This window comes from Apteryx mantelli, chromosome 8 (assembly GCF_036417845.1).
Source record: "Apteryx mantelli isolate bAptMan1 chromosome 8, bAptMan1.hap1, whole genome shotgun sequence".
Lineage (NCBI taxonomy): Eukaryota > Metazoa > Chordata > Aves > Apterygiformes > Apterygidae > Apteryx > Apteryx mantelli.
Window position 1 is genome coordinate 26395919 of NC_089985.1, and position 23775 is coordinate 26419693.

The 23775-nt window shown below is 40.7% G+C and overlaps 1 protein-coding gene across 1 annotated transcript; it reads left to right on the plus strand.

The window, feature by feature from the left end:
* LOC106499646 (vitellogenin-2-like) lies at positions 1-23743 on the plus strand. The gene is made up of 35 exons (XM_067300460.1): positions 1-40; positions 383-403; positions 559-707; positions 2181-2432; positions 2601-2762; positions 2922-3070; positions 3881-4031; positions 4140-4297; positions 4380-4545; positions 5046-5171; positions 6168-6386; positions 6799-7016; positions 7132-7229; positions 7650-7774; positions 8421-8522; positions 9088-9207; positions 9319-9508; positions 9860-9953; positions 10668-10853; positions 11229-11373; positions 12166-12394; positions 12478-12652; positions 13042-13390; positions 13860-13907; positions 14069-14155; positions 15477-15689; positions 15780-15922; positions 17191-17329; positions 18036-18171; positions 19317-19503; positions 20819-20910; positions 21390-21487; positions 21567-21726; positions 22842-23003; positions 23588-23743. The coding sequence occupies exons 1-35, from the start codon at positions 1-3 to the stop codon at positions 23701-23703; spliced, it is 5205 nt and encodes a 1734-aa protein (XP_067156561.1). The 3' UTR covers positions 23704-23743.
* The last annotated feature ends 32 nt before the right edge of the window (positions 23744-23775 follow it).

The following is a 23775-nucleotide window of genomic DNA, read 5'->3' on the forward strand; positions in this document are numbered from 1 at the left end:
ATGAAGGGGCTGGTGCTGGCGCTGCTGGTCGCCCTGGCGGGTAAGTCGAAGCGTCGCCTGTGCAGCCAAGCTGTGGCGGCTGTCGCCGTCCCAAGGAAACCGCGTCCGCCTCGGGGCCCGGCGGGGCATTTGCTGCCCCCGCTGCTGGAGCCCATTTACGGCTTTGGCTGAAACCTGTGCAATTTTCGGCACAGCGGGGGCGCGGGGCCGGGGCGGCGGAGGCGCCGCGGGGCCTGGCGGGACCCCGGGCGCGCAGCACCTCCTGCGCCGCCTCCCACGGCCCCGCTCGCCAGGGCCGCGCCGAGGGGGCGCGGAAAAGGCCTAAAGCCGCCGTGGAGACTCGGGGTTTCTCACATGTCCGTCTCTCTTTCCTCCCACACAGGCGGGCAGAAGCGGGACCTCGGTAAGTGCACCCTCATGGCTCCCCTGCCGCCGCGTGCGTCTCCCTGTCCGCACCCGTGTGCCTGCAGCAGGCAGCCTCGCCCTTTTTCTTTCTCTTGTTTTTCTGTTTCTCAGACAGTCGTGGTCACAGAGGTGTTTCGGTTGTTTTCTCAACAGAGCCCGTTTTCCGCGCTGGCCAGACCTACGTCTACGTCTACGAGGGCCTGGTGCTGCTGGGGCGGCGCGGCGGCGCGGCGGCGGCCGGCGTGCGGCTGCGCTGCCAGCTGGAGATCGGCCGCCCGGCCCGCGCCAACCACGTGCTGAGGGTAACCGCAGCCGCGCCGGGCGACCGGGCTCGCGTAGCCCCCGCGGGCCGCTCAACATTCCCGCGTGGGGAACAGGCCTTGGGCTCATCTCCACGCAAAAACGCGGCAGGCAAAAATAGGGCGTGGAAAGGTGTCCCCAGCGTAGTTTTGCTGAGGAAGCACTGCTATGCCCACGTGTGGGAATGAATGAGGATTCGAGCACGAGCTATCCGTGTTTGCCAGCCTGGTCCACAGGCTGAGAAGAGCCCAGGGCTGGAACTGCAACCTAATCGCATTAGAAGTCCCCTTCCGTCTCCATCACCTTGCTTTTGGGGTTGTTCACAAAGGCGTTAACTCAAATGTGAAGAACTATAGTGGTAATGTTTGCACCTGGGATAATGAGGCCAGAGCTGGGAGGGCTGTTTCTGATCGAAAAAATTGTAATGAACATCTTAAAATACTGGCATGGAACGGAAGACCATAAAAAAGGGGTTTAGAAGAAAACATGTGGGGAGAAAGTTGTAAGAGAACGCTTAAAATTTATCCTAATAGTTTATTGAAGTCCATGCATATATTACTCAAACAGCACGAGGAAATTCCTATTATTGGATATAACACGCTTCTGCAACTACAGGCTCTCTATAACTTAGTTATAGTTGCTATAACTTTAGCAATTACAGGCAAAACTCTTGAGTAGGTTTAACTTTGAGAACTTAACATGACAAAGGAGCAAGCCGCACTTGTCAGTAGTGATTATAGGTGCCTAGACTAAAATAAAGCACTTAAAACCACACCATTTCCCTCTGAACAGGAACGTGTATTTTTATGTTTGAGGGTGGGAGGTGCCTCTAAGTTTATATGTATGTGCAGGTGCATGTAGGCACACATTTCCCACTAGGTAGCAGCCAAGGACTTGCAAGCAAGCTCTATAGCTTTATAAGCCTGAAATTATCAAAACCATTTCCAAATGAAAGGATGTCAGCTCCTGCTGGGCCATCTCCCGCCTGAGGACCTGTGGTCAGCTTAGCTTCCCCATCAGAGATGCTTCAGTTTTGCCACTTTGGGACATGCTGGGCAGTGAGCAGCAGCTGTAATAGTTACCATGTGTTTAGGTAGGCAGCTTGAGTGATGGCTTGCCTGTGCTTTTTAGACTGAAGGAAAATCTCACTGAAAATCTGGGAAAAGCAGAGAAATTCCATTCCATACAGACTGCTAACAGCCAATGTTTCACTCATGTGAATACCCTGTAAACTCTACCAGATTTGCAGAACTTTTGAAGTTCTTATTCTTCTAGCAAAAATCCTTTATGGAAATTGTGTTTTCAAGACTTTTTCCTAGGACCAGCACAAGGAGTTAAGAAGGAAAGCATTTCCTGCAGTGTTGGACAAGTGGCTTGTGTCTGGCCGTGGACTGAAGTGTTCAGTTTCTTTGTTATTGCACTGTTTTAAACTGATGGCAAAAATGATGATTATGTTTTCTTAATTTTGTTTACAGATTCAATCACCGAAGCTGGAAGAATACAATGGATCCTGGCCCAGGGACCCATTCACCCCAGCTTCAAAGCTCACAGAGACCCTTGCTTCATGTTTCCCCCGAGCCTTTGAGTTTGAATATAGTGAAGGAAAGCCTGGAAATATTTATGCCCCTGAAGACTGTCCCATCATATGTACTAACATAGTGAGAGGAGTTCTGAACATGATGCAGCTAATCATCAAAAAGTCGCAAAATGTCTATGAATTACAAGAGGTTTGCTTTTTCCATTCCTTTATTGTTACTCTCATTTTACTGTTACATAATAACATGCCTGTACATACGCTTCCCAGGCAGTTTTCATTTATCTATTTGTGTCTGTAATGAAGGCCTGTTTCTAGCATTCAAGTTCACAAGTTCATTGTGTTTAATCAATACTCACAGGCTGGGATTGAAGGTGTCTGCCCAACCAGATATGTTATCCAGGATAACAGCAAGAATAATCGTGCCACCATATCCAAAAGCAAGGATCTAACCAACTGCCGGGATAAAGCAGTGAAGAACATAGGAATGGCTTACATCCGCCCTTGTCCTACCTGCCCCTTGGTATGAGCAGTGCAAGTATATGCTGCTAAACTCATCAATGGCATAAGCAATTGTTAAATACACATCCATTGCACTGATGCTTATAAGGAATTTAGCTCATCTGTGATAAATTAACTATTGACTGTTCCTTTTAATAAGTGAGTTTCTCTGCACTTTTAGAAAGTCAGAAATATTGAAAGCACAGTGATGTTCACTTACAAGATGAAGTACGATGACAGCGGGGCCTTGATGACATCTGCTGTGTCTGAACAAATGTATCAGATTGCTCCATTCAATGAACCTGACGGTGTTGCTGTCATGGAAGCAAGGTAGGATCAGTTACAGTGTGTGTCTGTAAGTGCATCTATAATTATCAGAGCCAGGATGTGATGCCTAAAACATATTTACTCAGGATGCGTGAGTTAAACAAGTATCTTATTTCACTGCAACTGGAAGGCTTTTTTAAGTCCTAGGCTCTTTGGGGTTGGTTTCTTGGGTCAGGTGAGTGATCTCTGCACCACCTGTAAACAAGGCTCTTTTGTAATTAGCAGAGATGAAGTTGCTGCATGGTAGCAGCCAATTTTCCTGAAGCCAAGCCTCTCCTGGGAAAACTGGTAGTGTTTTACAACAGGTTGGATCCAGCCCTTTGCATCTTCAGTCCAGAGGAGCTGGTGCGAAGCACCCGGGGCACCGCAGGACTGCGCTCCCCACACCCAGCTCTGGTCCTGTGTTGTGCACCATGCTCAGGGTGTGTAGGGGAGCACAGCCACCCTCCCTGGGCAGGAAAGCTGCACTGGCTGGTGAAATCCAGTCGTCCATCTGCCACGGCAAGGAAAAGCTGCAAAATTTAAACCTGAACCTATTGTAAAAGTATTCCTGTCAGATATTCCCTTTATTTTAAATCTGGCAATTTATCCATCTCTCAGTGACTTTTGCAAACTTTAATGAAAGCTCCCACCATTCCCATGCTATTTCCAGATAACCTGAGTAATGAACAAACTTGAGAAGTGCCTGATCCATTTGCAGTCAATATAACTATCTTGTTGGGCACCACTCAATCTGCTCCAACAGCTTTATACATTCACCGCTCGCACAGATCGGTAAGATGTTAGTGATGCATTTCTTTCTTTCCCTTGAAGACAAGAATTGGCTTTGGTTGACATTAAAAACACTCCCATAAGTCCACCAGAAACTCAACTGCACAACCATGGGAATCTCCATTACCGTTTCTCAGGAGAACTACTCCAGATGCCAATCCATCTAATAAAGATCAAAAATCCAGAATTGCAGGTATTAGATGCTTATTTTTCATACTCTTTCATTATTTATAAATTTAACAGATTATCAGAAAATAATTTTAGACATAGTGTTTTATACTTTCTGGGTTTTTTTCCATAGTTAACAGAAATACTGCGACAATTAGTTCAGTATAATGAAGAAGGATCCAGTAAAGAAGCTTCAGCCAAATTCTTACAGATGATCCAGCTTTTTCGCTTAGTGACCCTTGATCAAATTGAGCCTTTGTGGGTGCAATTTGCAAATGAACCTCCTTACAGGTAACTGCATTGCTTTCAGCCAGAAATTCTGATGAGAGAAATACTGGGCAATGGAGATAATGAATCCTCCCCTTCTTGGCAGGCACTGGTTTCTGAGTGCAATCTGTGCTGCTGGAGCTACTGACACATTCAAATTCCTTAAGCAAAAAATTCATCTTGAGAAGCTGAACATCTGGGAAGCAGCTGTGACGCTCCCTCTTGCTTTCCATTTCGTTACACCCAACGAGCAAACTCTAGAAATCGCATCAGTGAGTACAAATTATTCTTCATTCTGTCTCCCAGTCATTCATTTTTAGTGGTGAATTCGTAGGATTATAAGTGGAAGATGCAACATTCTAATACTGTAAAATGCAGGGTATTAAGAAAAATTGAGGATGTGTTTTAGAAAATGTTTCCAAATACTTGTTACCAAAATGTTTTAATGGCTTTGTTATTTGATGCTGTTAAAACCCACAAATCCTAGGAAAATTGCCACTGATTTCTTTTTGCCAAAATATAAATTTGAAAAAAATAGACAAACTGAAGCAACTGATATCATGGAACCAAAAATAAAAGCACATACTTTATAATTGGAGCAACAATACTGTTATTATATCTGAAAGACTGGCATTTGATTTAACTTAAAAAAAATCTAGGAAATATCCAAAATAATTTTATCTATTTATTTCTCAAATGCAAGGGAAATGTTCACTAAATTCTAGCTCTAGTAAATAGGAACACTAAGGAATGCTACTTCTTGCTTCTGCAGACTTTTCTGACATGTCCCCAAATCCAGAAAGCACCAATGCTTCGAATACTTGTTTACCTGGGATATGGCTGCATGGTAAATAGATACAGTGCTCAGGCTTCATTTTTGCCTAATGAACTTCTTCAGGTAGGTGGCTCTCATTTCATGTTTTATAAGGAGTGAAGACATTTTAAAAATGCCTCTAATTTAGTTCTCACAATGTTGGTAATTAGGTAACTAGTTTTTACATGCCTCACTCTTAGCTGTGATTGCCTGCAAAATTGCAAAGACAGAATGAAATGGCAAGCTGATGTTTTCTAAAAATCTGGTCTTTACAGTTAAGAATTTCAAAGGTAGAAGCCCTTGGGGATAATGGATTCTGTAAACCAACTGAAACTAAATTTATCTATAACATTTAGGATTAAACAAGATAATTATGATTCTTCTTCCTACTTCTACAGTAAGCAGATTATATTAAAAATCTATTAAAAAGGCACTGAAGTGTGAATACAAGCAAAGCTCTAGATGTATCATAAGTTAGAACTTCCAAAGCTTCATAACTGCATATCACCATCAGAAATTTTTGCATTGTTTTCCTTGGACTATGATGCTCTAGTCCCTTTGTCAGGCGGACCACAGCACTGGGATGGCCTGCTGGCATTAGAACGTGATTAAAATCTTCCCCAAAAGAGTGAAACAAAGCCAATCCACCAGAAAAGTAATTTGTCTTCTCAGAACAGCAAAGACCTTTAGGTAAACCAGCTATTGACATAAGAAGTGAAAACTATGCAAGTGTAATTCTGAGGCTGTGGCAGGCCCTGCAGGGATGCAGGCTCGCAGGGCTGATGAAGTGGCCCCAGGCCCACCTGGGAAGTCCTTTGGGGACCCCTGCATCAGTCTGGTGCTGCTCTCAAACTTGTAATAGACTCCCTGGGGCAGACATCTAGCTAGGAACATCCCCAAAGCTCAGGCTCAGGCACAATTTAAAATCAGTTTTAACATTTTTTCCTGGGAGAAAAATAAGAACAGCTTCCCTCAAGGTTCTGCACCAGTAGTTGTTATTTTTGCTATGGCAATGAGCTTTTTTATGTATCATTGTAAGATCGTTACTTGAAGTGCTTAACACATTTGCTCTGTTTTCAGCCGCTCCATGACCTTGCTACTGAAGCTGCCAGCAAGGGCCATGCTGAAGATATGGCCTTGGCTCTGAAAGCCATAGGCAATGCAGGAGAGCCAGCCAGTATCAAACACATCCTGAAGTTTTTGCCAACATTTTCACCTGTTGCAGCTGCATTACCAAACAGAATTCATGCTGATGCTGTGTTGGCCTTGAGAAAAATTGCCAGAAAAGACCTTGCAAAAGTAATTGAATTTACTATTTAACAAATGTGTTAGCAGATGTGATTTGGGTTAACTTAGTGATGCAGTGATAATAAAAACATCTGGTAATGTTAGCAACCTGGGACAGATTCCTCAGTTAGTGACTTTCCTCTTGCCCATGCTGCAAACTTCCTGACATCACCCCTGTCCTTGTTGATGTCTCTGGGAACAAGGTTGCTCTAGTCACTGTCATGTTGGGCCCATTACTAATGGCTGTTTCTTCCAGTCCTGTTCACTGTGCACCCAACACTTCGTTTTCAGTGACAGTTTCTATGCTCGAGTCTCTGCACAGCGTTTTGTTCTCCATTCAGTGCAGATCAAACATGCGCTGTTTAGGAAGAATTTCTTACTAAGAAGTTACAAGGTACTCACAGGCTGTATCTTCTTTCTCTAGGTAAGACAAACCTTGCTCCAGATCTTTATGGACAATTCACTTGCTCCTAATGTTCGAATGGTGGCTTGTGTTGTCCTCTTAGAAACTAAGCCTGCTCTTCCAACTGTAGCAGCTATGGCCAGCTTGCTACTAAAGGAGACCAGCTTACAGGTAGCCAGTTTCACATATTCACACATGAAGGCTTTGGCAGTAGGCAGGATCCCACAGCTCTATAATTTGTAAGTAGAGGAAAAAGTGAACTTTTCAGTTGCAAATAGTGATTTTTCTTATAGTTTTCTAAGAATTTGGTTACAGTCAACAACCTTCATATGCTTTTGACTCTTTATTACTTAGATCTGCTGCTTGCAACATTGCCATTAAGCTACTAAGCCCCAGACTTGACAGGCTGAGCTATCGTTACAGCAAGGTCATTCATGTCGGCGGTTATTCCAGTGAGTACTAGACACCCTGTTGAACTCCTTTGGCTTATGTAGAAATGCCTCTATCAAGTTGCATGATTTTCATCCAAAATCCTACCATGGACAATGGGTTTAGTGCATTCTTGAAATAGAAAAAGTACAACCTCCTAAAATGCAGAATGCCCTAAAGGTGTTCTACTACTCTTTGGGTATCTACTGAGGAAAAAGATATCTGAACATGGATTTAGACCTCCTTCTTTAATCACTGTGGTTGTGTTGACTCTGCCCTAGAACTAAGTTCTTTTCTTGGGGTTACAGACTTGAAGACCTGTGGGACTGAATACTGGCAGAATCATTTGTCATCTAATACAGCATGTACATAATGTCTGACACGAACTAGATATCTTGGAGACCCTAATGAAAAATCTCTGCTGCGTTTTATTTCTGTTATAGCTGAATATAAGGCTGGTGCAATTTGGAGGGTCTATCTAATGAACAGTCCTGGCACTATGTTTCCATCTGATATAATCACAAAAGTAAGAGGATATTATGCAAGTACTGCAACGGATATTGCTGAGGTAAATATTTCATTAAAACAACCATCCCAGCTATGGATAATATTACTTATTAAGCCATTTGGACTGTGATAGCATTTAACTCCATCCTTGGCTGTGAGGACTTATGTGGAAGGGAAAATATGGATCACGGTTATGATTTCACATGTATTTGGGCATCTTGACACATAGATTCAGCTACAAACATGTTAGGTATAGACATGAACATCTAGAAGAGCAAAGGAAAGCTTAGGCAGCTGAGTTTTCTTCTACCTACCTAAAGTCACATGACATTTTGGGCATTTTGCCTAAGTACATGCAATAAGCAGCTGAAACTACATTTCGGCTAGCAGTGCAGCCAGGGTATCATGAAGCTCCATGTAACAGCATGCAGCCACTTACTCAGCTTCTTGGGCAGGCTTTGTAGCCTGCGCTGGGCTCTGTGCTACCCTAACATTATCCCCACTGACTAATTCAGAGCTACCTCAGCACGTCCTCACCATCTGCAGTCATAGCCTGCAGTCATCTGCCAAGTAGACATACCCTTATAAGTGTAATGGCTTCATGAAGTATGTATTTAGAGTAGCCTCAGTAAGAGTATTGCTACATACAAAGGTATTCCTGAGCTCTCTTGTGCTTGGGCTGTGATGCCTAACTCTGTTTCCTACAGGTGGCTCTCCGATCGCAAAGCCTATCCAATATTATGAGGAAACGTAATATTCCCTTTACTGAATATGATACATACAAGACACTGAAAGAACTTGGTAAAACGGTATGTATATACTCATCCTTCTGATGTGTTTGAAATATGCAGTTTACACCTTTGATATTTCAGTGAGAAAAGAATGAGTTGCTGTGTTTGGTTGCAGGAAGACGTACTTGTATTGCACTTATGGCATCAATGGATGCCAGCTTTTCATTCGACATGTCAGCACACCACACGAGTGTGCCCTTAGTGTACAGTACAAAGGATGATGATGATGGTAGCAAAAATTCATGTGTTTTGCAGTGTATATTAAAATGCAGTAAGGATTGCTCTTCTCTTTTACAGTGATTATTGGATAAAAGTTTTGTTCACGAGCTTTTTCTTAGGTGTCATCCACTACTTACTGCAGTAAAAAATTATCCTTATTTGGGGAAAGTCGCACTGAAGTCAGTTATGTAACATAAGAAAGGCCATTTTAGTTCAGAGCTGTGTGAAGTCTATTGGTTTTCTGACTAAGGAACTGTAGTTAGCATCCTTTAGATTTGATCCAGTCTTTGTTAATGCAACATTATATTTTAAATAACATTATCTGCTTCTTCCCTTTCTCCCCCATCTCTTCTTAATACCACAGCTTCTGGGATGGAAAGAATTGCCTCCTGAAGACCCTCTGATATCTGCTTATGTGAAAGTACTTGGCCAGGAGATTGCCTTTGTTGACATTGGTAAAGATGTCATTCAGCAGGCTGTAACGGTACTGACAACTACTACTGTCTTTTTTTGTCTGAGGTGCTGGATAATTTCACCTCCTTCTCTCTCTCTCTTTTTACCTACCTATCTATCTACCCTATTTCTCTGTATTCAGACCCTAACTGGATCATCAAACTGGCAGCCAGTGGTGGCAAAAGTGATGGATGAGGCCCGACGAGGAATTTCCGGACGATGGATCCTCCCAGGGATGGTGGCTGAGCTGCGGCACATCGTCCCCACAGCCGTGGGCCTGCCTCTGGAGTTCAGCCTGTGCGGTGTTGCCCTGGCCCAGACTGCAGCTGCTGGTGAGCTTGCAACGCCTCATGGAGCACTTTCCTTACAAGTCTACCTTGGAATAATTGTGGCCCCATCCCTCCACTGAAATTAAATCCCTCTCTAATCCTGACAAATACTTTTGTAATGTGGAAATATTAGTGTTCAGCTACCTCCAAAGGGTTTGAGAAGTAATTAGCGTGTTTTGCCTGGGACGTATTTGTGTAACTCTGTTTCAGAGTAACAAGCTTTAAACAATTGTGTAGAGCATTTCAAAATGTAAAAGCACTACCCAGGTGTTAACTACTACGTTTATTGAAAAAAATTTCATCACCAGCATTAATTACTAGTCTGTTCATATAATTCCTTTCTGTCTCTTGCAGTTGATATGCAGATGTCACCACCATTATCTGGCAATTTTAGACCTTCCCAGCTGCTGGAAGCCAATATGGAGGTTCATGCTGATATCAAGCCAAAGTAACGATGACATATATTTTCACATATACACACACATACATGCATGCACATTCATTTATATTTGAAATATATATGTGATAGCATGTTGTTATATAAGGACTTTATTTGTCACAGATTTGGGATGGCTGTATTATTCATGAGTAGTGAAGCTGTGAGGAAGCAACACAGTCATGTGTCACCTCCCGAACCTGTGAGCCTGGCAGCGGGCACTGTACCCTGCTGCAGTGCTCTGCCATTGCTAAAAAGGCTTCCATTTGTACTGTTTAGTGACTACAGATACTAAACTGTGAAGATATATTTGCTTACGTATGAAAAAGTTTTACAAGTTCAATGTCATCTTGTCATCACAAGGGGGGAATTTTAGAGGGAAAAGGAAGGTGTGTTTCTGGGTTAGCAAAAACAACTGCAATAATGATAGTAATAATTAATAATAATAATCTAAGTACAGTCTGAAGCTGATAAAAGATTCTGGTATTAGATGGTCCTTGGGCAATATATCAGTGAAAAGTGAAAAGGTCCATGTTAACCTTGTTTATCAGGTAAATCCTTCACTTTTTTCAGTGACACTTCAACTTGTTTTTATCTCCTTACATGATACATCTCTTTATCTATCAATAATGGTTCTTACAATGAAAAGAACAGCATGAAAATGCAATTTTGCATTTCAAAGTTAAATATGTGCATGTTAATATGTAATTATTTCCATTCTTTCAGAGTATATTTTCATGTGATTGCAGTGATGGGGATTAATACACAATACTTTCAGAATGGTCTTGAATTTCATGCAGAGTTCAGTGCCAACACTACAATGAAATTTGATGCCAGGATAAACGTGAAAGAGAAAAGTTTTAAGCTTGAAACCACTCCCTGCCGTCAGGAGGTTGAGCTAGCAGCTGCAAGGTACAGAAGGATTTGTTGCATTTTGCTTGTTATGTATAACTGATTGTCAGTTCCTTTTTATAAAATCGTGAACACACAACTCCTTGTTAGGCCCTGCTGTATTTTGGCAGCCACATAATGATATTCTCTTTTGTGCATCAGCAAAGATTTTTTTTTTTTTTAAATATAACTGTACTGATAAGTTCTGTGTCTCTGAAGCATGTGAGGAGGACAAGAAGTCAGTTGATGAGGTCAGTACTGCCTCAGTGGCTTAATGCTGATTAAAATACAGAAGAGCACAGTATTGCCTGTATCTCTTCAGAATTAAATACAGCAGGGGTGAGAAAAATCAAATGTTACTTATGTGCCATTTATTACCATTTATTGTCTCAACAGGAGCGAAGTTTATGCTATTTCAAGAAACATAGAAGAAGTAGATTCAGAAAAGAGATCCCATATTCTCCCTAAAGGAGAAGTACTGAGTATCCCTGAGCAGCAGTTTCAGTCATCAGGAATATCTTCAGGAGATCGAAGTGAGAAGGTAATAATGCCTCTGACCACTGCCATAGCAAGCAGATAGAGAACAGACAACTTCTCACAGAGGTTGAGCACCTACAACCCAGCAATTGGCTAACAAAATCACAAACATTAAACTGTGAGATTCAATGGGTGCCTGGCATATCCAAAACCAGACCTAATATAAGTCCCAGTGGGTTCAAGCCACTCAATTCAGGGTCTGCTCACTCGTGTCATCTTATGCAAATAGGATGGCTTTGATAGAATGTCTTCCTGTTTCTTTACAGTCAAGGGGAGAGGGTGTGGAGGCCGCGTCCTTTGTACAATATCTCTGTTCTCAAAGCCAGAGCAATGTGGAAAGGATGAGTTTCTGGCAGGTTGTACATTTTTATTCCCAAGTCCAGAGGGAATCCCTGCAGTGGACTGCAGAAGCCCCTTCTCTTATGTGCTCTTCAGCTGCTGAGGCCTGCTGCTAACATGGGAAGAATATATTGAATTGAAACAGGAGGGCTAGTAGCCCAAAACTGGTGCAGAGAAATAGCTCCTCCACAGAGCCCTTTCAGGTTCTTGATGGGAAGTTTGTGAGAAACTGCCTGGGAAACACTGGGCAGGAGAACTGTCCTCTTCTACAGAGCGCTTTGGAGGAAACCCCACTACTTCCAGTGCTTGGGTCTCTGTTTTTAGGCAGTGCTTCCTTATATGGGCAAAACCGTTGTCATTCTTGTCATTAACAGGAATAAAGGAAAGAATTTAGGAGCCGCACCAAATTTTTTTTGTACAAAATATTTTTATTTACTGTGTTTTTTGTTTAATGCAGCAAAGAAATATTTCTAGTGTGATATCGAAGGGATACCAGCAAGGTTCAGAAGAGGAACATCACCACAGTGTAGGAGGAAGATCTTATGCACGAACTTTCTGCAGCAAATTAGCTAGTTTGGGATGTTATGCTTGTCTCAGCCTAAAATCACGAGATTCTACTTTCTTAAGAAACACGTACCTGCACAAATTAATTGGAGAACATGAAGCCAAAATAGTTTTGAAACCAGGTAATGAAAACAAGCTTGTCTGTCAATTTCTGTGAATGCTGCTCAAGTACTGTAACTCTGGAAAATAAATGTCTTGACTCTAGTTCAAACAGATGCTGATATTGACAAAATACAGCTGGAGATTCAGGCAGGATCCAGAGCAGCTTCCAAAATAATTGACGTGGTAAGCTCGGGGTCTGAGGAAGAGGATGTATCATCTCCATATGGGGACATTCAAGCTAAACTAAAGAAGATTCTAGGCATTGAAAAAGTGTTCAAGGTAAGAGACTTTGAGCCTGGGGGAGGGGAATATTTTCCAACAAATGAAGCCAAGAGCTTGAAGTCCAATGTGGAGAACTGGCAATGGACAGCAAGGACGGGGCTAGTTAGAAACCTGCCTGTGAAAAGCCTGTCAGCCAGTGCCAGGCCTGGAGGGGACCCATGAGATGCGTCCAGCAGAGGCTGGTCCTCTGCACTGGGGTGGCTTTTGGCTGGGAGGAGTGGGCCTAAAAGATTTCTGGTGCAGCTTCTGCAGTGAGTGGGGCAAGGAAGTTGTGTTTCCTTGCAAGGCTGCACTGAGCAGCTTGTCTGAGCAAGGCTACACTGAGCACCCAGAGAAATTTTACAGAGCAAGCTATAACTCTATCACTCTTTGAACTGTTTTTGCCGGTCGCAAATAAAACATGGCACCATAAGAAATGGATTCATAGTAAAGACAAGACTGCAGTTACACACCTCTGGGTAGAGGCCAGTGCAGCCCCTTTCTTCAGTTCATCCTCTTCTTCCACTGCTTCCTCTGCTCATGGTAAAGAGACCAGAAATGAACAGGAGAAAAATGCAGTAAGGCAATCTGGAAGGAAACGTGGCAGCAGGAGCAGCAGCAAGGGCAATGGTAGCAGCAGGAGCACCTCTGGCCCTGCTAGCAGTAAAATCTGCAGCAGTAGCAGCAGCAGCAGCAGAGAGGATCACTCTGGAGACAAGCACTGCAGCGAGGACAGTGCATATTCCAACCGACAGGTAATTCACCCAGGCTAGACTTTTGTTAGTGTATTTCTTGGAGTGAATGTTTTTGTATCAGAAATCAGGAAAGTGTGCTTTAATAATTAAAAGCACAGTAGTTCCAGAAAACCCAGTGGTGATGATATGGTTAGTACGTCCCTGCTGGTTATGTGAAGACTCGCAAAGAAGTGTACGTGCACATAGGGCATGGACCAGAGAAAGAGAAAACAGACTGTTGAGGGTGGCTGTTTGCTGCAGCATGGATGAGGTAACGTAGCAGAGCTGTTTCCCACTTTTAACCACCGGTTCTCTGAAGCATTTCAGTTCGGAAGTGCCACATTTCAGAAAGTTTCATTATAAAATGTTTTAAGATATGATCTTGTTTTGCTCTTTTCCATACTTGATACTGAACTTTTTAATGAAGCTGTCAAAAGTTAGTTGCTTGTCTTCTCTTGAAATTCTTCTTATGTACTGTTTATTTTCACAGGCAAATCTAGCTGTTTACCAGTTTTGGTTCAAGCCAACTGATGAACAGGTACATTTTCTGCTTATATTGTGAGCAAGACCTACAACTGCTTTCATTAGCTTTACTGCAATTAGACTTTAGATCACTGAGAATAAAATGTGAAAAATTACTTCTGCAGCAATTTACAGTGGTAAACAGCTTGCTTCAGGGTGATTTTTCTGTTGTTGCAGGATCCAGAAAGGAAAGTCCTGAACAGCAGCACCAGCTCCTCTTCTTCTTCAGCTAGCGATGAAGGCATCTCTAGAGCCATATCTCAGGTGAGCGCCTTAATGTACAAGAAGTAAAAACATTTACTTTGGATTTCCGGTTAATGTAACCTTACAATAACAGAATAGAAATATGGTGATTTAGCATATTATCTATAATATATATAAAGAAAACTAAAAGCCTCTATGTAGAATTATTTCCTGCTTTTATAAAGATGAGAACCTTGGATAACCACTGAATATTTTTTAGAATATGCTTAATACAGACTATATGTTTTAATGAAATTGGAATATACTGCTGTATATGCTGGAATAGGTATTGCTCAGTAAACAATTCATTATAAAAATGAGAACACACTTACAAAATACTAAGTTTTACTTTAATCAGGTACCCCGTCTGCACCACACCAGTAGCTCCCCGTTTTAAGTTTAAGCAGCTTGCAGAAAAAAATCTACCTGTTCTACCTTCTCCCCACCCGTTTCCATGCATCTTGAATTCATCTCCCTCATCCACCTTTTACCACACTTACTGTTTCCCTGAGCTCCTCACAGTCCTGAGCCCCGACGTTCTTGCCACGTACACCTTCTTCCCTGCCAGAGCCTCTCTCTTTTCCCATTTCCGTCTAAGCCCTCACCAGCTCCATGTTGCCTAAATTACTTCCTTCAGTTTCCTGTCACTTGGACCTGGAAGTGCAGGTCCTAGCACCAGCTAGGATCTGTGTGGGAAACACTGCCGCACGTGGCGGCGAATCTCCAGCACTCACCAGGCCAGGAACGTACCCAACCCACTGCCCAGGTTGGGCACAGGCACAGCTGGCAGCAACTGCTGTCACCTGGCACAAGTCTCCAACTTTGAACCGCTTCACATACCACAAATGTGCAAGTACCACAGTTTGGACTGTGCTGAACAGATCCCTCTATCAACACAAATTATCATGGTTTTAAACAGACAGCTAAGTGAATTTTATTCAAGAAGGCTCTTAGCTAAACTACAAGTCAGTATGAAAGTAATTTTAGAAGGAGTTTTGGCTGAAAAGAGAATGCAGGGGCAATCCTGAGTTAGGTAATCTTGGTTCTTTATTAGTATCACAGTAGGTTCCTATTCCATACATCCTTTTGTTACACTGAAATTGCTCTACCCTAAGATTCAGGACATTACTGTCCTCACATAGGTCTTGACAGCTCTCCCTTGAAAGACTGAGACAAAAGTACATTGGAATTGAATAGATCAAACAGTGATCTATGATGATGTCATAAAAGACTTTTAAATGAAACTTTTCCTTTATAAATAGTTTTTATTTAAGATTTCAATATAGCCATTTCAATGCTTTGTTTACCTATATGGTCTCTGTCTCCTCTCTTCTGACTTAAGCCTAAACTCTTGGGAGACACTAAACCACCAATACTGGCTGTAGTTCTTCGTGCCATCCAAAAAAATGAGCCCCAGGCAGGATTCCAGCTTGTGCTATACACTGATATACAGCCCATGAGGTCTAGGATACAGATGTTTGTTTCAAGCATCGCAGGATCAAGCAGATGGAAACTCTGTGCTGATGCTTCAGCAATAAATCCCCATAAAGCACTGGTAAGAGTCAAATTTGATCAGCTCAAATGTAAATGAAAAATAATGGTCTTACTATGTTTTATACAAAAAATATATATTTACCTCTACTAGGGGTCTCTAAAATGGGGTCAAGATTGCCAGGAATATAAGATTGCTACTAAGATTGCAACAGGGCAATTTGCTTCTCATCCAGCTGTGCAGATGAAGCTAGAGTGGCCAAAAGTACCTTCAGGAATCCGAAGAGCTGCGAGATGGTGAGATTTTACTTTAGTTTCTGAAAAATCCATGTATGACAATGCTCTACATAATTACAGATTCAATTCTGCAATTTCTGAGCAGAAAAAATTCCTTAATCAGTATGATTTTATACGATCAGATAACACATCTGTCTTTCTGTGTATTCATTCTCTCAAAACTTAGTGCATTTTTGTTTGCAGTAAAACCACTTGGAACAAAAGGGGATGATGGGCTTCACATAATCTATTGTAGGCTTTTAATTTAAAGTGCCTGAATGAAAAACCTGGTATCCTGATGTTTCCTAATCAGTGGAGCTTCAGAGGGCCACTCAGAGCAGAAGCCTAACCCTGGTTCTTTGAGGGAGCCAGTCTCAACTGTAGAGGGAGCCTTAAGAGAGTAATTTCTTGACCTAGGCACCTTACACCCAGTTTCTAAAGAACGGGATGTAAATACTTCCCATAAGGCTAATTGCACAGTAAATAGCAAATGATATGTGACCCTGAGTGTAAAAAAACTATTCATTCATTGTATTCATACATGCATTTCCTCCCCATAATATCACTTTTAGAGATCCATATCCAAGCCCCATCTTTTTTTTAATAGTGCCGCCAAATATAGACACTTATGAGAACTTCAGTTACATAAACATGCATGCAAAATAAACTTACATGTTAAAAAGACAAGGGTGATTTGGTTAACAAATTTCTACTGAAGAGAATAATTTTTATATTAGAGGTTACCTTGAGCTGTTATCTGTCCTTACTATAGTAGATGAAACCATCCAATTGAATATCCTGGAGCAAAGCAACAGAACTCATCCTTGTTCTGCTCTGAGACTAAGCCTTTTTAAAGGTATATTTTCTGTATTTTTCTGTTTGAGTCCCAAGCTTGTAAGGGAACCTGATGATACAAATCCCTCTGTCTACTCATTGACAATCTAAGTAAGCAAAGGATCCTCACTAAAAGATACTATATCTAATCTATTTTTTAGTTATTTGAATGTATTTGGTACCTACTTTTCAACACTGAATGTCTTTAAAACAGGTTGGCTATTCTTTCCTCCTCATAGCATGCTGCCATCCAGTCTCTTCAAGACTGTTTTACCCATTAACACTGTTCCAACCTGCCTGTCCCTCTTCCCATACACACCACCACGTGATACCAAACCCTGCTCTATGACGTCTAACATAGAATGCACATTGCTTTATGAGTGTTTCTAGTCTGAATAAATAGTAAACAAAGTTTTCAAAGATGGATCAGTTAAATCACTCACATCCTTTTCTAGGTTCTACACATTTGTTCCAGGAGCTGCATATATGCTTGGGTACTCCCAAAGGCAACAACGCAGTCCCTCTCGACAGGCAACGATGGTTATGGCTCTGACGTCTCCAAGAACCTGTGATGTGGTTCTTAAGCTGCCTGATGTAACTATTTCCACAATCTTTTATCCCTGAGCATTTAGTACTTATGAAATCAAAGGTTAATAGCTTTGGTTTAACACACTTATTTTTTTTAATTTGTTATACTATAAAGAGGCTCCCCCATTACAATGGTATTACATTCACAGAGTTGGTTCCATTATGAAAGTATCTTGTAACACATTTCTCTTTCTCATGTAGCATGCAAACACATCAAATAAGAAAGCTGTTATAACACAACAATCGTAATTGATAATGGATTAAAAAGAATTGATTAAAATACCACTCCTCCCCTAATTTTCAGGAAAATGCTAGGTTTTGCTGTGTCTTGGAAAACAATAAAACAAAGTTCTAGAGAGTCACGATGGCCAAAAAGTAGCTCCCAAACTATAGGTGAGGAGAGGTTGTGCATCTCAGGTAAGCAAACTGCTTAGACTGTGGATAAGTTTGATGCACAGCTCCTCACAAGGCTGTGCTGGCGAATATCAAATTTCATTTAAAACTCTGTTATTCTATAGATTTCAAACTGTAGAGCCATTTTGTACTGTAGACAGAGGACCTGATTTATATTTAGCTCTGCTCTAGATCTTGATTCTAATTTAGATTTCTGTCAGTACATAACACAGTTCTCTCTGAATGTTATAGGAAAATGTTTCATCACTATACTATATTTTACATCTACATTAATGTTTGTTTTCTGACTGATTTGCAGCTCACAATTTATGACAGAGCCATAAGGCTTCCCCTGCCATTCCCTTCAGGTCCAAGTACACCAACTTCAACACTACCATCCTCTGACGGGAACCTCTTTTCCAAAGCAGCATTTTCAATCATTGAAAATCTTAAAGGTCAGCAATTAACTATACACACAAGCATTTACTTTGTCGACATTGTAAATATGATTCTGACCTTTTGACGAAACTTGAAATTATTTTACGCTCACTTAAAAAATCAGTTGGACTTCAGATAGAAATAAACACGTTTGTAATGAAGATCTGCAAGGTTACAAAGATGTAAAGAAAAGGGAGATTATATTAAAGATGAAATATTCAAATTGGGATTTCATTGACATTTATTGATGACTTCAGTGATCAAGAAATACATTCTCCCCAAATGTGTCTGTTTGAGCTTCATTGTGAAAATTTTTCCTGGGGAAAATATGCCATAAAATTTATGACAGGGACATTCAAGTGATTTCAATTTTGGGGTACTCCACCTGATTAGTCCTGTTACATAGAAGCCAAAACAACTTCAAAAAATTACCCATTAATTTCACCTGCTGTATTTTATTTTGACTGGATTATCATTTCATTAATGCTCTATTAAGAGCTAATCATGTGTTACTCAGGTTAAAATTTAAATGAAAAGGCTTTGCATAACTCTGGGATAAGAGATCACAATTTGCTTGAAATCAGTGGGCTCATATCATATCCATCTTTGGTAGATACCAAAACTAGCCTGTGTTAATTCAAATTGCTGTCAAATAATCAGAACTGGTAAGATTTTCAGCAAAAGAGTACTAAAATGAAAATGGGAGAATTTTACTACAGTGCAGGTTTTTTTCCTCCCTATCTTCTATTTCTAATCCTGGTATCACTCAGTATAGTTAAAACCATTTATCTGACAAATACGCTGCCAAATAGCAGCCCTTTTTAGTGAATTTCCTCTGGTGTTAATAATATATTAATTAAGAAATTCTGTTTACTACAACAATTACTAAAGTCAAAAGGCCACACACAGAGAGTTGCACTAGCACAACTGTGAGGAAAATTTATCTCACACAATGATTGAACTGTGAATGGGGTGCTTTGTTGTTTGTGGACTGGCAAAGTTTTGCTTTTGTATTGCTGCAAATCCAGAATAATTTCATCTGAAGGAATTATTTTACTTTTTACATGGGAATAAGTAAGGCCAGAACATTGTCAAAAATCTAAAGTAGAATAATTGCTTTATATAAAGTACAAAAGGCTTACTTTTAATCGATTTTTTTCAGCTCGTTGTTCAGTTTCCCAAAATATGATCACAACCTTCAATGGAGTTGAATTTAACTATTCAATGCCTGCAAATTGCTACCATGTCTTGGCTCAGGATTGTAGTCCAGAACTGAAATTCCTGGTGACGATGAAGACACCTGAAGAGTCTGCTGACCTTATAGCAATAAATGTCAGACTTGCCAGTCAGTAAGTAATTGCAAACTTTATGACAAATAGATGTCAAGCTGATGATGCTATAAATGTGAAGACCAGCAGACTGGAACCAGCATAAGACTCATGCAAAAATTATTGACATCAATGGAAAGAGCTCTGGTAATGTCACTGGGGTTTAGGACTTTGCTTTTTCTTTGAAAAGTCCTTTGTTTTTGAAATACATCTGAGGTTCACAGGAACCTGAAGTCTTTACCACCTGAAATTCTTGATTAATTTCTTAGCATTTAACCATCTCATTTTAGTTCTTAGTAATTAAGCAGACACATAAACTATAAAGCCAAAAGGGACTGTTGTAATAATTCGGTCTGACCTCTTATATTAAACTAATAATTAGACTAATTAGCACCTACACAGTCATCTCAGCAGAGTAGGTGAGAAGTGGACATAGCTAAAAAGGGAATTACTTCTGCAATATTAGAGACACTCTCTTAGGTTATCCCTTAGTTGGTGCATAATGTTCTAAATCTATTGGAAATTAATTTAAGACACACATTGTTTCATCTTGGAACAATCACCTCCGCAATCATAGGTTCTGCTATAAACCTATAGTCTGCTACTCTTAAGTTTTACGAGATTATGCATACCAGAATCATTGTAGGGAGTATTCTTCAAAGGCAGTAAGTAGGCTTTGATCTGCACGTTTTCATTATAAGTAATTATTTATTTTTTTGAAATATTGTGTGCCTAACTGTGCCATAATCTTAGAGAACAGAGAGCAACTAGTATTCCCTGGACCTGTTCTGTGGCTAAACAGAAGAATGCTCTTTTTATAAACAGTAACTTTTGTGACAAAGAGATTCCTTGTCACTGTGTCATTTGTGATCACTTCATACAACTGTACTGTTTTTTATGTGCTTCTGCTTCATGTTTCTTTATAAGAGCAAATACTGCTCTCAAGAAGATGCACAGAATATTCAGGCTGTAAGAGATCATAACTGCAGTAGGGAATCCAGTCTTCCTTTGAAATGTAAAGCACCTTCAGCTTATACGAATGTAAGAGCAGTTATATTGTTTTGTACCAAGGATCTGTCTAGCCTGGTACCTCCCCTCCAGAACTGCGGCCACAAGCAGACACTCAGAGATGAGTAGAACTAGGGAAGTGTGTTTCGTGAGCACTCTTCTTGGCACGCTTTCCTGGGCTCCCTCTATTTTCATCCCAAAGGGTAGCAGGTATTCATGCCAGAATGATATGAACATGTTGGAGTATTGGTTCTACCACGATTAGAAATTGTGAGTTGAGTAGCATGAAGGAGAAGCATTTGTTTATACTCATTTCCTTTAATTAAAGTGAGATTGACATGTATGTTTCCAATGGACTCATCCAGTTGAAGATAAATGGTGTTCAAGCTCCAACGGATGTTCCATACACGTCTAATTCTGGTAGGAAAACAGTTTTATTTTTCATTTAATCTTTCCTGCTTTCTCCAAGAAGGAAAGAATGTGATCCTGCAACACTCTCTCAAGATAAAGTTCACCCTAATATGAGAAGATTAGGGGATCTGATCATAACTTCATGATTGCTTTTATGGAGGGTGACAGGAAAGATGAGCAAAGAAAGAGAATGTCAATTTTTTGCACTACGTGCAAACTAAATAAAGCAGTGCTTTGGTATCTTGGGTTGTCCACTAAGACTCTCACAGAACAGGCAACTGAGAGCTACTCCAGCCACAGCTGACCTAGTCACTGAGCTTTTGGTTATTCCAGGGTAGGATGGGGAATACACCTTTTCACTTCCCCCATCTCTTTCAAGACATATCAGAGCCTGCATTAATTCCCCATAAAGTTACCAGGAGGTTCAGAGCAGACTCCAAACAATAACTTCGTTTTCAAAGAAATTTCATTATGCTTTTTTGTTGCAGATGCAAGCATGCTGATCAGCAGTGAAAAGAAAGGCCTGTCATTAAAAGCCCCCGACTATGGCATAGATAAACTATATTATGATGGACATACACTTGAGGTATTTTTTTATTTATTTTCAATGCTTTTATTTTCATAAGACTGACATTTAAATGCATCTTTCCTTTATTTTCACAAAGATTCAGGTTGCTTTCTGGATGGCTGGAAAAACATGTGGTATTTGTGGAAAATATGATGGTGAGAAGGAAAGGGAATATCAAATGCCTAGTGGATATTTAGCTAAAGATGCAGTGAGTTTTGCTCAGTCTTGGATTGTCTCAGAAGACCCTTGTGCTGGAGGTATTAAGATTCTAACATATATTAATATCACTGCCTTTGACTAATTAATTAATCACATGAAGAGCCATAAGATTTATGTAGTCAGTTTATATTAATTGTAGCATGATTACCTATTTTTCACTATCTTTGTGATTAGGGTCCACAGGCTAAAAAGTCTAGTTCACCGCAAGGTCTGGTTTTGTTGCATTCTTACATCAATTGACTTTGCATTATGTAACTACCTGAGGTATGTGTGTTCCAGATAAAATTATAAACATAAAATTCCCTAAGCCATACCAGGCAGGTAAAAGCTGATACATTAGTATGAAAAGTAGGTAGTTCAACTGATAACAAAAAACATCTTATCTAATTCTTTAGAGTTTCATTCCTTATTTCCATTCTGTTATTTTCAGGCTTACACTTTCCCAGCAGAAAAAAAATATATTCTAGACCTAGCTATCAAAATATAAGGAAATCTGAGGTGGGAAATAGCTATTTTAATTATCTCAGGCTGAAGATGAACTTAATCCAAAATCTTCAGCCCTGGAATGACTGTTTGTACCACTTAGCTTCTGTATAAAAATGACATGAACATAACTGACAGCAGTAGGGCATATTGCACTTTGTGAGGAACCCAACCCCGTGGGCACACAGTGGCTTTTTTTGAATATACTCTTAGATCAAGCTCCTTTGAGGAGATAGGTCTAAGAAAACCTGGATCATGGAGGCTTGAAGATGAAGCTGCTCAGCCCTGGCAAGACAGGTATGATGCTAGACCCATTGCAGAAGCTGAAATATGGATGACTAAGAGCCACTACTGACCAAAAATGAAATTCCATCAGAGTTTAGGTGAAGTTGCATATCAGTTGATCATGGGTTTTCACAAGTATCTTTTCAGATTTGGACACCTATGTCTTACCTAACTCCTACTTTACATGCCTCTGTCCTTGGGATTTTGCCCTGATTCTCTTACAACCTAAGTCATTGATAGAAACTCTCACTTCAACGAGATCAGATTTCACATATCTTCTATCACTTGATATATACATTGTTCTTAGTTGTTCCTAATTCACAGACTGGATACAGAAAACTTATTTAAATTCTATAGATGCTTTAAAAGAATTCATGTTTTATAGCTTGCAAGCTGCAGCGCAAACTTGTGAAAATTGAGAAGCCCGTTGCATTTGAAAAAAAGGCATCAAAATGCTACTCTGTTGAGGCAGTTTTACACTGCGTAGAAGGCTGTTCAGCAACCAAAATTGTTCCTGTGTCTGTTGGTTTCCACTGTGTACCAGCTGGTAAGTCTGTAAAATGTGCATTTGTGCACAGCACGACTGGAATATCTGAGTATGATTCTTACTCCCATACAGCTCCCTATTCCTCATCCTCTCCGTGGTGAGACAGAGAGCTACAGTCCAACTGAGGGCTCATGTGACCTTCCTATTTAAAGAATTTTTAGTAGGGGAAAAATGCTCTAACTCAGGGCAGTATGCCACATCTCCCCCTTCCCTGTTCAAAAGAATGTTTGGGGAATATTTTAAAATCTTTGCACACCAGAAAATGTCTCATTACCAACCATCATAACCAATATTAGCACAGTCTTACCTGAATTTAACTTCATAAAAATGAGAAAATTTCAGCAGTTGTACACACTAAAACTATAAGCACGATCCTTGTACTCTTGCTCTCAGAGTATCTATTGTTTTCAGTGGGAAAACAATACATACTGGTTTCATGACCCATTTTTATACGGCTTTGGGTAACACCATGGCACACACGCTGATGTGAAAAACTGTAAGACCATGAGGGTGCTCATATTAACACGAGTCCCTCAGTGTATAAAGAAACCCTCCCATGACTTCTTTTTTCTTCTTATTTACAGACTCCACTCTCAACGTGGAAGAACAGACCAGGTTACAGCAGAAATCTGAGGATTTAGTGAGCACAGCTTACGCTCACACAGCATGTTCTTGTGAACACCAGTCGTGCCCAGCATGATGCTCTGCCGCGCAGGATTCATGTGTTTGTCCCGTTTCCAGCACCAGCGTTTCCCTCTGGGCAGCTGTGGCC